The 13,016-nt window shown below is 43.5% G+C and overlaps 1 protein-coding gene across 2 annotated transcripts in view; it reads left to right on the top strand.

The window, feature by feature from the left end:
• Positions 1 to 13,016, top strand: part of Hk2 (hexokinase 2) — a 58,190-nt gene that overhangs the window by 24,528 nt on the left and 20,646 nt on the right. For both annotated transcript variants that reach the window (XM_047522668.1, XM_047522670.1), the window contains exons 3-4: positions 8,435 to 8,583; positions 12,897 to 13,016. In XM_047522668.1, coding sequence (XP_047378624.1) covers positions 8,435 to 8,583; positions 12,897 to 13,016 — 269 coding nt within the window. The remainder of the gene's footprint in view (positions 1 to 8,434; positions 8,584 to 12,896) is intronic.

The raw sequence follows: 13,016 nt of genomic DNA on the forward strand, positions 1-13,016 counted from the left end.
TTTCCATAGTGAGCACCATTATTTTATTATATTTTGCCTTATCACATCTCTTCATCCTTCTATCCATCAGTTCATCTTGTCTTATTTGATTCATTGCAAAATAAAGTGCCAAAATCAGTTCAGTTCAATCCAAAAATTTGAGCATTCCTAGAATTCAGTATTCTTTTGAGGTTACATCTACCTGCAATGAAATGACAAATCTTAAGTGTATCATTTGATGAGTTAACAAAAAATATATATACCTGTTTAATACAATCCTTATCAACACACCCCAGAAAGTTCCCTTATGCTACTTCCCAGTCAGTTCCTCTCTTGCTTTAATATTTTCTACACATATTAGCTTTGCCTATTTCAGAATTTCACCTAAATAGATTCTTACAATATTTATTATTCAAGTCTTTTCCTCATCATAATGTCTGCATGCCAGTGCCTGGGCCCTTAAGCACAACACTAGTGGCACATTTTATGTGTATGTGTGGCCCACGTGACTAGCACAATGTATTCATTCTTCTTTTTGGAAAGTCAGGTCTAGCTGATCAATTGGATTAAGAAAGTCCTCTCTGAGGCAAGCCTTCTGTGAGGCAGTGGTGTACCAAGTTTCCTTGTGCCCTGCCTTTGAAGAGTGAAAACTGTCTTCGGGGAGATAAAGCTTACCCAGATGAGACAATTAGAGAGTGATACCAGGCCATATAATGCAAAGTACATGATATGATAAAGGGAGACTGCGCTGGTGATCAGTTGCATGGAAGTTAGTGAAACCCTGAAAGAAGTCCTTATCTTGGTTGCTGTGCATATATCAACAGCCATGCAATAAAGACACAGCTAGCACACAAGCAAGTTAATAAATGGATTTATGTGGTGCCCACAATATAAATCAAAGATTGCACTGATAGCCTCCATATAGTAGATGGCATTTACTTGCGTCACACATTGTGCCCAACACCTTACCCTTCTTTGTATTGAATTTGGATGGTGTTCTCATGAGTGTTCGTATATGGTATCCGTGTCCCTGTGTACTGGGGTGTTGGTTAGAGAGGTTATGTTGCCCCCCACCTTTTTTTTTTTTTTTTTTTTTTAACAGATGATGCAACCTGAGTATCAGATTTCTAATAAATTACCTGAAATCATGTGTCTAATACTGTACATGTCAAAACAGGATTCAAACTTAGGTCTTCCTGCCTGAAAAACTTAACATGCTCAAAGCCTGCACAATATTGAAACATAGTGTTTAATCCTTCAAAGGGTGGTTTCATCTCTGTGGGGCTAATGGAACACCTCTATGTGGCTGGCACATGTTTTAAAGTAGGAAACATTTCCATAGTAAAAAAGCAACAGACTGTGCTTTCTGAACATACTTAACCATGTGCTTTATATGCTCCAGGTTCCTCCCTTCAATTGAAGCCGCTCTAGTCCCCCTTTCCCCCCCTCCCCCCACTATTTTTATGTTTTGGCATGCCAGTTTTATTTGGGAAAAAAACATCCTGTTGCTTCAAATGGTTTCTAAACCAATGGCATAGATGAACCTGTTTCCATCTTCCTTGATTGTACCAGACCACCAGCATTTATGATAGTGTGATACAATAACTTAATAATATGGAATCACTTCATTGCTGAGCTGTTGAGCAGAGGTGGGCTTTGCATTGTAACAGAGTAACAGGATCCTGGACCTTAAGAAAAGGCTTCCAGATTTAGTAACTGTGGTGGTTCCAAGTACATGGGAAATTGTGCCTCAAAACCTATGTCTTGCAGTACATGCCCAACATTCTTGGAACAATCCATGCTGTGTGTGAACAGTGGAAGAACAAGGTCCCCTCCATCCAAAGCCATCTCATAGAAGGTGAGCAGGATGTTCAGTGTAGTCACCTGGGGCCACTGAAAATATAGTGCAGGGCTGGAAGGGGCAGGTCCCTTTGGAGGCATTGAATTAATACAGGGCGAGTTAGGAGAACTGGATGTGGAAGTCTGGATGTGTGTCTTTGATCTGCCTCAAAGTTGAAGGCTGCATGCCTCAGGCATTGGGTTAAGAGGAAGAGCTGGAAAAGTATGGTGGGATCAGGTGCAGTCCAGCCATTCTGGTTTGCTTGGGACTCTCCCAGTTTCACCATTGAAAATCCCATGTCATAGGAAATCCTTCCATCCTGGGCAAACAGGATGGATGACCATTCTGCGTGGCCTGGGACCCAGGCCTTTGTTGTTACTCAGCTCGACTGTCATGGCAGACTTGTAGCCAGCCTCCCTTGCCCAATCCCCCTGACCCCAAGGAAAACACAAATCTGACCTGCTGAAGAACCAAGTTACTGGCAGTGACATTTGTCACATGCCTGTAGTCATGTTACATAAACCTTGTGTTGGTAGCCGCTTTGGACGTGCCATTTTCTGGAAGCCACACATCAGGGCCATCTCGTATAGTTATTCCAATCCACTGTCATGCCACGAACTTCCACACATGGCTACTTCATCTACATGTCCCCTTTTCTCTGTCTAGCAACTTCATATTCACTAAGTCCTAGCCATCTTGTGTTGCCTCCCAAGAAACCTTGTCACAGCAGAAATAATCCTTCCTTCTGTACTGTTCCCTCTCTCCCTGTCCAGTTTGGGACTGGGTTACATGTAGCACCAGGCAGCTAAGACATTTTCTCCCATAATCAGTGGCAAAACAACTAATGGCAGAATGGGAGATATGTTGTGGGACGGTTCTAGAACAGATTCACTTCAAACATTTTTTGAAATAAAAATTTCTTTCAATTTTTTGGGTATGGACCCCAGCCTCAAGTTTAATCAAATGAAATCTTATGATATAGAGTCCTACATAAAAGACAGAGGTACCAAGAAGAAATAAAAATTGGGAGTGAGGGTGTAGGAGGTTAGCTGTATCTTTTAAAAAGAATAGTTTTTATTTTCCTATTTTATGTTTATTTTTTAGTTTTTTAAAACTGTTTTTGTTGTGAGCTGTATCTTTTGGAGGGGCGGGTACTGGGGATTTAACGCAGGGGCAATTTACCAGTGAGCCACATCCCTAGCCCTTTCTTATTTTTTTATTTTTATTTTGAGACAAGTTCTCACTGAGTTGCTCAGGGCCTCGCTAAGTTGCTGAGGCTGGCCTCAAACTTGCAATCCTCCTATTTAGCCTCCCTGGTCGCTGGGATTGTGTGCATGTGCCACTGCACCTGGCTGTGAGCTGTATCTTAATTAACCTCCCTTAACCCTTACTAAGGGCAGACCTTGCCACTTTAATGAATGCCCAGCACTCTGGGAACATTGGTGAAAACCACTGTTAAGAAAGGGGCTCCTGTCATGTATAATTAAAAAGAAGAAATAACATGAGATTGTTTGAAAAAAAAAATTTTTTTTAATTATTTTTAAAAATTTATTCTAATGAGTTATACATGACAGTAGAAAAATATTTTTATACTACGAAAAGAAGATGCCTTTGGCATTTTAAAGAATTGGGAAGCTGTTTGAGATAAATCCTTATGTGTATGAAGATTAATTTATTCATATAAAATGCTCAATAATCAGAAGAAACTGATTTATATAAAATTTCACAATTAAAAAAGAAAAGAAAGGGTCTCTTGGAGCTTATCAGTCTGAAGTTTCTTTAATTATCTGAAGCTGGGGAGTGAAGGGGCTAGACTTCAGATCCAGCCTCAACCAGGACACTACCATTTTTTAACACAGTTGCTTCAAGTGAAAGGGCACTGCTGCTTAAAAAAACAAAACCAAACCAAAACTGTTTGCAAGTTGTTCTTAGAGCACTGACTGGCACCGCGCTCTGAGGGCCTGATGAAAGGAACAGGTGGTGATCTATTTTAATGAGTGGCAAGTACCTAATGATTGAAAATAGACCCTGTTGGAAAATATAACTGGCCCTTGCCCCTTACCCTTCAAAATATACAGACACATTGCTAGGACCAGAGACCTGTTTGTACACAATATTAACAATGCTGGAGCGATGACTTCTTCAAATAGTGATGTCACATTAACTAAGGTGACATTGACTATTATGGCTAGGTGGTTAGTCAAATGTCATTTCAATCCTCAAGGTTCCCCTGTGACAGGTGAGTTCCCAGAAATTAAAACCCCTTTATCTTGCTGACCTTATGTATCTGATAAGAGTGGAACTGAAAGTGGGCTGACCGGTAGTCTAGGATGAGAAATGAGTCAGCAAACAAACCCTGCCGGAGGGAACCACTTCGGCTTTCATTGTAGGGCAATTTGATGGAGGGCGGCGCCATCCAACATGCCTATCTCCTGTTCCTCTTAGCTGGGGACCAGTATCACTTCTTTGAGTGTCTTTCTCCCCACCCTGCTTTGGTAGGAACTTGGTGCCCCTTCTCTTGCCAGAGTGGGGAGTCCTTCAGCAGAGAGGACGTGGAGAATGTCCTGCAAGGTGGGAACAATGGTTTGATATAATTGTATGGGAGAGAGCATCAATTTGTGGCTTAAAAAAAGAAATCCTGCATCAGTAGGTTCTGAGTTCCACTGTAAAGAAGGGTGTGTCACCTCTTGCTAGTGGCTATGTATCTGTCACCTCACTTGCCCATCCTCCACTCAATATGGAAGGTCCAGTCTGAGAGGATATGGCCATCTAATAAACCCAGGGATATGAGCTGTGGTTACTGATAAAAGTTTAGGGTGACTGCTTTCTTCCTTGCCACTTTATGACTTCCAGAAACCATGAAAGATGAGGGTGTGGTATCAAGGGAAAAGCACAGACTTTAGAGTCAGATGGACTTGGTCTTAAATACTAGCTCTCATTTACCCCTAAATGACCTTAACCTAGTGATTCATCTTCTGAGACACTGGCATCATTTCCTCTGTCACCCAGGCCAGCTTGGGGCCTGCTGTCAAGGTCTTATATTCTTGGCATAGTTAGTGAAAAATTCCTTTATTTGAGGATTTGCAACTTTCCCATACATAGCCTCCTTGCTCATTGCAGGAGAAAATTTGCTAGAGAGCTAGTCCTGGGTTTGAATCTTGGTTGGAACTTGACCTGAGTCTGGTCTCCTTTGCAAATTGGGATTAGGGTGCCTAACTGGGTTGTTGAAGATAAGTGAGATGTTTAAAAACAAAGAACCCACTGTTTACCTCAGTTTCTCTTGTTAAAGACATCTGTTGAGCTTCAGTCTACTAAATCACCTGCCTTTGTCTTTTCTCTCTCTCTCTCTCTCTCTCTCTCTCTCCCCCTCTCTCCCTCCCCTCCCCCTCCCCCCACACACTGCCCCTTTCTTTTTTAGCATAACCATCCAAATGGGAGTAAGTCTGAACTCTGCTAGGGACAAGAGAAATGAAGATAGGGTTCTGGATTTCATTTTTCACAAAGATTATAATAGAAGAATTTTAGCTTGGCGCGGTGGCCCATGCCTGTAATCCCAGTCTCTTGGGAGGCTGAGGCAGGAGGATTGCAAGTTCAAGGCCAGTTTCAGCCACTTAGCAAGATTCTAAGCAATTTAGAGATACCCTGTCTCAAAATAAAAAAGGCTGAGGGTGTGGCTCAGTGGTTAAACAAAACTTTGATGATCACTTACCTCCTTACATTAGAATAATGTTGGCCACATTTACGAGAGATTAGAGAGATCTAGAAAGGGTGGTAACGAATACAATCTTTACTCTTCAGAATTTTTAGAGATAGGACACTAAAATCTTCAAACTGAATATTTTGACATTTTAAAAATCAAACATTACTGCACAGGCAAAAATAGTGTGAGTCAGATTAAAAGATAAACATCATCTGAGGAAAAATAATTGCAAATACATAATCAACAAAGCTGTTTTCTTTTATATACAAAGAGATTTTTTAGAGTGCGAAGAAAATCATGAATGTGTTCAAAAAAAAAGACATGACTAGGTAATTCACAGAAAAATTTGAAAGGTCATTCAACCTTTCAAAATGTTAACTTTATAAAAATGAAAGAAACCATATTTTTAAAAAATGAGATATCACTTTGACCTAGCAGATTGACAAAAATTAATTGCTATATAACATGGGACACTGTGTGCCCATGCCACAGGGGCAGTGAACTAACTGAGCTGGAGTTTACAAGGTCTGTCCGCTGTCTCTAAGGTCCAGCACTTAACCATGTTCCATGGGAGGGGGTGTCATGAATGGTGTGGATATGGGCACACATTGAAGAGTGGTCTGAGAGGACACTTTAGGATTTCTGGAGTCATAGTGCCGACTCAGATTCCTGACTCCGAGTGTAGTCCTTGGCTATGATAGTTGGGGTCATGGTGTTTGTGGAAGAGTCATGGGGAGTAGAAATGTGGAAGGATATGGAGAGGTGTGTGCTCTAGATGAGTCTGTGAGGAAAGCAAGGGATGACGTTCCTTCTTAGAACAGAATTTTTGACAGTAGTTTATTATTGGCAGTTTCCCTTCAGTCCACCAGAAAATACGGCAAGATCACATTCCTGATGGAGTTGTGCTCCTGCAGTGAATCCAGCTGGGCTGGCCTTGGATGATAACCAACCAGGGCCAGCCCTGCCGCCTCCTCCCCCGTGGTGACTGATTCAGCGGATCGTGTGTGTCCTGGGCCTCAGAGTGCTGATGAGGCAGTTCATCTTTGATTTTCCTTTTCATCCCTCATGACAACCACCACACAGCGTTTCCTAGAATCTGGCTGAGTTCCCACTATCAGGGGAGGCTCTGAACTGGAGTGTCTGGAAAAGTCGCCCATGGCCATGAGGCGGGCAGAACCACCCCAGACGGGTGGTTGCTTTAGTGAGCTGGCAGCTGTAGCGTGTGATGGGTCTGCCTCCAGACGCCTGTAGGGAATGGAAAATTAGTTCTCAGAAGGAATGCTAAAGTCACTGGAGTTGCTTCCAATGACTTGGACAGATTTCTATACTCTCCCGGGTCCTCGTGGGCCTGGGAACCTCTCCAGCGTACGTGTGGGGCAGTGTTTGCTGAGAGCCAGGATAGAATGTATCTGGGACCTAGTGAGCATTCCTTAAGTTTTTGGCCCAGTGTTGGGGGGCACATTGTCTAATTGTTCCCTTCACAACATTTCTGTGATGTATGATCCCATTTTAGAGGTGAGGCAGCTGAGGCTCAGAGGCTCAGGAACCAGTCTTGGATGAAAAGTGACTGTGCCAGGATTCTCAACTAGGTAACTGGCGGGAGGTCCTGTCTACCATTATCACATGTCCTGACAGCCGGTTTCATGCAGGTGCCTCCTGAGGAATCTCCAGTGCATGATTCTGCTCCCAGTTTCCCCTTTGCACTCAGAGATCATGGTGGTGGTGTCAGGGAGTTGGCAAGATTTAGCTTTTCTCACGGCCAAAGAACTGAAGGTGCTGAGGGGACCTGGGTGCAGAATGAGCCCTTCATTTCATTTAGTGAGAGCAGGTGCCTGACCCTCCCATCCATTGTGCCTTATTTCAGTGGCTGGCTTCCATTGGGAAAGGGGCTAAGTGTTGACAAACATGTCAATTAGTGAATTTCCCAGGAAATTACTTTATATCCTTCCAAAAGCCGTGCCGTGCCATGGGGCAGCAGAAGACTGGGGGAGCCATTACGGGTTGAGGAGGCTGCATGTGGTGAGCCCGCTCCTCTCCCAGCCCTGGCTCTGGGCTCTGGGCTCCAAGCCTCTTCAGCACTTTCATTCTGTGCCATACAATGGGGCACTTCCCTGTAGCTGGCTGTATTATTATCCAGAATCTGGATGTTTCCTGTCTGCACTGCTTGTTTCCTGGCGGGAAGGAACTCTGCCTTTCTGGTGCACGTGAAGATTTGGCTGATTTGTGTGTCTGGGAAGTTTTGGAGTCCTGTCCCCTTTCTGACTCCTTCACAGCTCTGGGGGTTGAGCAGAGCAGTAGGGTGGCCCAACTTGTGTCTCTTACACTCTGGGGTCAGCATCCTCTGACATTCTAATAAACCCGGGATCCTTTGGGACCACCCGCTTGGCTTATTTGCTAGGCCACTGAATTTACAGGCTGTTGGGTTCTATTCTACTCCATCATGTGACTCTTTCATTCTGTAGTAAGACATCACCATCATAGTGTGCAAACATTTTTATTCAGTTTTGTACAGTGGTCACAATTTGGCACAGGTTCAGGGCTCAGACCTGCTGGATATTCTGAGGATATGAAGAGCAGAACTGAGGCCTGGACCCCTGGCACAGGGTTTGCTGGGGCTCAGAAGCTCCATGAGGACTTGCAGAAATCACTTAGGAGAGTCAGTCTTGTGAGGGGGTAAGCACCCTATTGTTGGATGTGAAACTGCCTCATTGATGTGAATTATAAAAAAAAGTGCTTAACCTTAAGAGGATCAAATGTAAGTATGTGTAGAAAAGAAATAAAATCCATTGGCCACCCTGACACCCATAAATGGCCAGTGTCTGTGAAAGGACTCAGGGTTTGAAGTCTTGATTGGTCTCTGTGAGGCAGTTTCACTTTGTCTCCCCCAAACTGAGTGTCCTCTTCTTCGTGTATAGAACATGGAGAGTTCCTGGCTCTGGACCTTGGAGGGACCAACTTCCGTGTGCTTCGGGTGAGAGTAACAGACAATGGGCTCCAGAAGGTTGAGATGGAGAATCAGATCTACGCCATCCCTGAGGACATCATGCGAGGCAGTGGCACCCAGGTATGGCCTTTCTCTCAGGGTCTACCAATACCTTCCTTGGGATGGAAGGATGGTCACCTTCTCCTGCTGCTCTCAGATTGGGGAGACAGTCATGAAGACATTCCTGGATAGTAGCACAGCTTTAGGGATCCCTGTCGGCCAGAGCCTGGCTCTTACTGCCACATTTTATATGCAGCGGGTGCTCAATAATAAAAGGAATGGGTGGAGAAGTGACATAGTAGAATGCTCTTCAGCATTGTCACATCTTGGGCCTAAGGCTTGGGAGAAGTGGTGAGCCCTCAGAATTCTGTTCCCTGTTCCTTCTATCAAACCAAGCCACTCCTGGGAAAGGAATTCCTGATATATATTTTTTTTAAATTAAAATTTTTTCCCACACATGTGTATAGATAGGGTAATAATGTCTGTCTCATTCTACTGTCCTTCCCATCCCCACCGCCCCACCCCTGCCCTCAGTTCCCTTTGCATAATCCAAAGTTCCTTTTTCTTTCCTATCCACCCCCTACTGTGGATCATCATCTGCTTGTCAGAGAAAATGTTTGGCCTTTGATTTTTTTGGGATTGGCTTATTTCACTTAGCATGATAAGGATTCCTGATTAACAGAGCAAGTGAGAAAGATATTTTTTAGGTCCTTTATTTGTCTTTGAGGGTGTCCTTGAGGGTAAACCTGTTTTCCTTGTTTGAATGCTGGGGTTGGTGACGGAGCCTGGGTCACTGGGATTGTGGACATTTTATCTCTGCTGAGGGTGTCACATGGCTCCAGTAAAAGTCAGAAAGACACAGAGGGGTGAGTCTCTTCCACTGCCTCCCCCATGCCTATGCCATGCTGATGTTTTGAGGAGGGTGTGCCCAGTGTTCAGGCAATCTGGCTGTGGGATTCTGGGCAAGTGATGGCACCTGGCAGAGCCTCCTTTTATTCATCTGTGAAGAGGGATGAGTATGGACACTGGTAGGGATTAGAGGAGAGGCTACACTTTAAGTATTTCACACAGCCTGGCCCATAAACTGGTACTCTTACTATTTTTCCACAGGAGCTTTTGTCTGTCCTTCCAATTGATTCTTTGTACTCTGTTCTGGGACTCTGTGGCCAGCAATTGCATAGTTCCCCATCATGGGGGATGTGGTTACTTTTTCTTCCTATTGCCTACATCACCCATTCCGAGCCTTATCCCTCAGATTACAAATATTTGAGAATCAAGTAAATAAGATAAAACCAAAAAGGGCACCTGAAATTTGACTATGACTGTGGAAAAAAACTTACAGTTTGCTAAAGATGTGTTGGGTGGATTTTTATGTCATTTGATACATGTTTATAGCCTATTGCTGATCCCTCAACACCATGAGAGGCACAAGGACCTGACAGTCCTTGTAGTATCCTCCCTGGAGCCTGGCAAGGGTGTGGGACTCCAGCAGACAATGCGGAGTATCTCTGCTAATCCAGAAAGAGAATTCGTTTTAAACATTCATGATCTGAGTGAAATTTTCCTTGACAAGCTTACTGAAAATCTCCTAAACTATTTGACTTCTATTCTTCATATAAAACAGAGGCAAAATGTATTAGTCCAAATTAATAAACAGAAACCAAACACTATGAGACCTACATGGAAGAAACAAAGAACCACTGGGATGTTAGGAAGTCTTGGAATAAATGAGAGAAAAAAAAAGAAACAAAAAAAAACCTATATAAAAATGAGTGGAACTAAAACTAGGAGAAAATATGGGTGTCGATTTTGCCCTAAGTAAGAGAAATAATACTATATATACCTAAAGTGACAGAAAATATTTGGAAAAAAGACTGAAAGGAAATCCAGAGGGTATAAAAATTTTATGTATCCAATGACATAAACTTTTTTTAGTGGTATAAATTAGTGATGCTATATTTCCTGTATTCCCCTTTTGGGGTGTTATAAGTATTTTAAGTAAAGGGAAATAAATGGATTTTTAAAATGCAAATTTAGTTAAAACCAGGACCAAATTACCAATCCCCAAAGTTGTAGAGGTTTCTTGAGGAATTGTGAACCTGGGCAGTGTGGTCCCGTTTTCTGGCACATCACTTCCATTTCAAAGCAGTGGGTTACAAACCTGAAGAGCAGCCACTGAGCATTGTGAGTGGATCCTTAGACCAATAAGGAAAAGGAAACCTTTCAAACGCCACACAGTGATGCCCTTTGAGCCTTTTTATAGCAGGAAGGTGTTAGCTCTTTCTCCCAGCATCTTCTCTGTAGGTCTTAAGCTAACAGAAAAGGGAATAGGCTTCCAGTTCAAGGAAGCAGATGATCTTCTCTTCCCCACTTTAAAAAAGGCATAAGTTCTTTGAACCCAGCACCAGCCAAGGGAACTTTTTGCAGGGGTAGAGCTGCTCTCTATTTGCCCTGTTTGATTCGATAGCCATCAGACCCTGAGGCTTTAAGCACTTGGGAAGTGGAGCTACTGTGATGGGAGAGCTGAATTTTTAGTTTTATAATTTTCTAATGAATTGAAATAGCCCCAGATGGCCAGTGGTTACTTTCTAGGGCAGGGAAGGCAGCCCGGGAGAGTACAGTGGTCAGGCTTGGTGAGGGGAAGGTTCTCGTTGCTGCTCGTTGCTTCTCCTTTCTAAAGGCTCCTCGTCTCTAAAGATTGCTTTATTTCTTTGAACAGCTGCTGCAACTTCCTTTTTGTGGGGATAAAACTGTTTGTGCTAAAGATCATTTTGATAAGTGTGTCAGGAAGAAGGTACTGGGAATTTGTTTAATGTATCCTGTATTTTCTCTCCCATCAACTTCCCCAACAGAAGAGCAGAACTTGCCCAATGTATGTCTAGAAACCCTATTTGCATATTAAAATACTTGACCTCTGTTCAAGGAAGTTGGCCCATGTGCTCTGTGATCCCCTTGGTGAGAGAGCCCAGTCCTGGCTTAGCACTTGCCCTTGAGAATGTTTTGGTTTACAGGTCGAAGGTTCAGCATCCGCTGTGATTGACTTCACAGGGGACCAGACAGAGGGACAGAATCCACCTAGGAAGCCCAGGTAGAACTGGCCCCCTCCCAAATTGGGCTGGCCTTGCCTTCCAGGGTCCCTCCTGTTGACCATACCCCAAGCACCAGGAGGGCCAATCAGGACTGTGAACCTCCTTCCCTCAAACTCTCAGTTTCTAAGTAAATGCAATTAACTTTCGGCATCAGGATCACCTGGAAGGCTTATTAACAAATTGCTAGGCCTCTCGCCCAGAGTTTCTGCTATGGTAGGTCTTGAGTGGAGGGTGCTGGATTTTGCATTTTTAACATGTTCCCTGGTGATGGTCCAGGATGGCACTTTGGAAATCTTTAGTGGAATCTTCTTTGTTTCTCTCTGGAAAGGATAAGATAGTTGTTCTCTTCCACCGCCCCTACTCCCCATAGCTTTTCAATTTTGCCACCTGGTTAATCTTGCACTTGGAATCTCTTCAGCCTCTTTGGCTTCTCCTTATATTTTGTACTAAATCCCCCTGGCCTCAACCTCTCAGTATCTGGAGGGTCACCAGCTTCTTTTGAGGATGCTGAGTAGCCAAGAAGAAAGTCAGGGGGCTTCCTTGGGGCTGATTGAAAGCCTGGCTCATTGTGAATGCAGCTTTCTCTAGGGCTTAGGAGCTGTGGGTTCTGCTCAGCGTGGTCACAGTTGTAAGACTGCTCATCCACAAAACCCTATTTATTTTTCATTGCTCTTCAGAGAGAACTGAATCTTCCGTTTTGAAATTAGAAAACAAAGGTAACTTCTTTGACTTGCCCCCAGGCGATTAGTTTTCTAGAATGGAGGAAAAAATAGAGAAATGGTACTTATTTTTGCTAAGTTTGTTCATAGAATGCCAACACAGAATGTTCCACCCCTCCCCCAGTCACAAGAAACAGGGATGCTGAAGTACCTCTTGGCAGTGAGGTGACTTTCCTTTTTGGTAAGATAATTGGCTGGGCATCTTGTGTCAGGGTCTGACAGGGCCACCAAAGGTGTTCTCTTTGTAGGGCATGTGTGGACTTTCTGAAAACTTTGACTGTGATTTTGCCTTCCTCTCAGGGTTGTTTTGACAGATGTTTGGATAAATAGTTTAAGTGGAGGACAGCATTTAATGAGCACTAACTAGTGTTAAGCCCTTATATGTACTGACTCATTTAATCATTTTGGGAATGGTTTGTGGGCAGGTCCGGTTATCATTCCCATTCAATAGAAGAGCCAATGAAGACTGAGAGGAGGGTAGGATACGGATCTGATGCAAATACAACTAGTTCCTTTGTGAGGCAGAAGTCTTAATTTCTATGCCATTCTGCACCCTTGCTCATCCTCCTGTGTCATGTGTCCTTAGCTGTTTGACCACATTGCTGAATGCCTGGCCAACTTCATGGATAAACTCCAGATCAAAGACAAGAAGCTCCCATTGGGCTTTACCTTCTCGTTCCCCTGCCACCAGACTAAACTAGACGAG

Source organism: Sciurus carolinensis, chromosome 13 (assembly GCF_902686445.1).
Source record: "Sciurus carolinensis chromosome 13, mSciCar1.2, whole genome shotgun sequence".
Classification (NCBI taxonomy): Eukaryota; Metazoa; Chordata; class Mammalia; order Rodentia; family Sciuridae; genus Sciurus; species Sciurus carolinensis.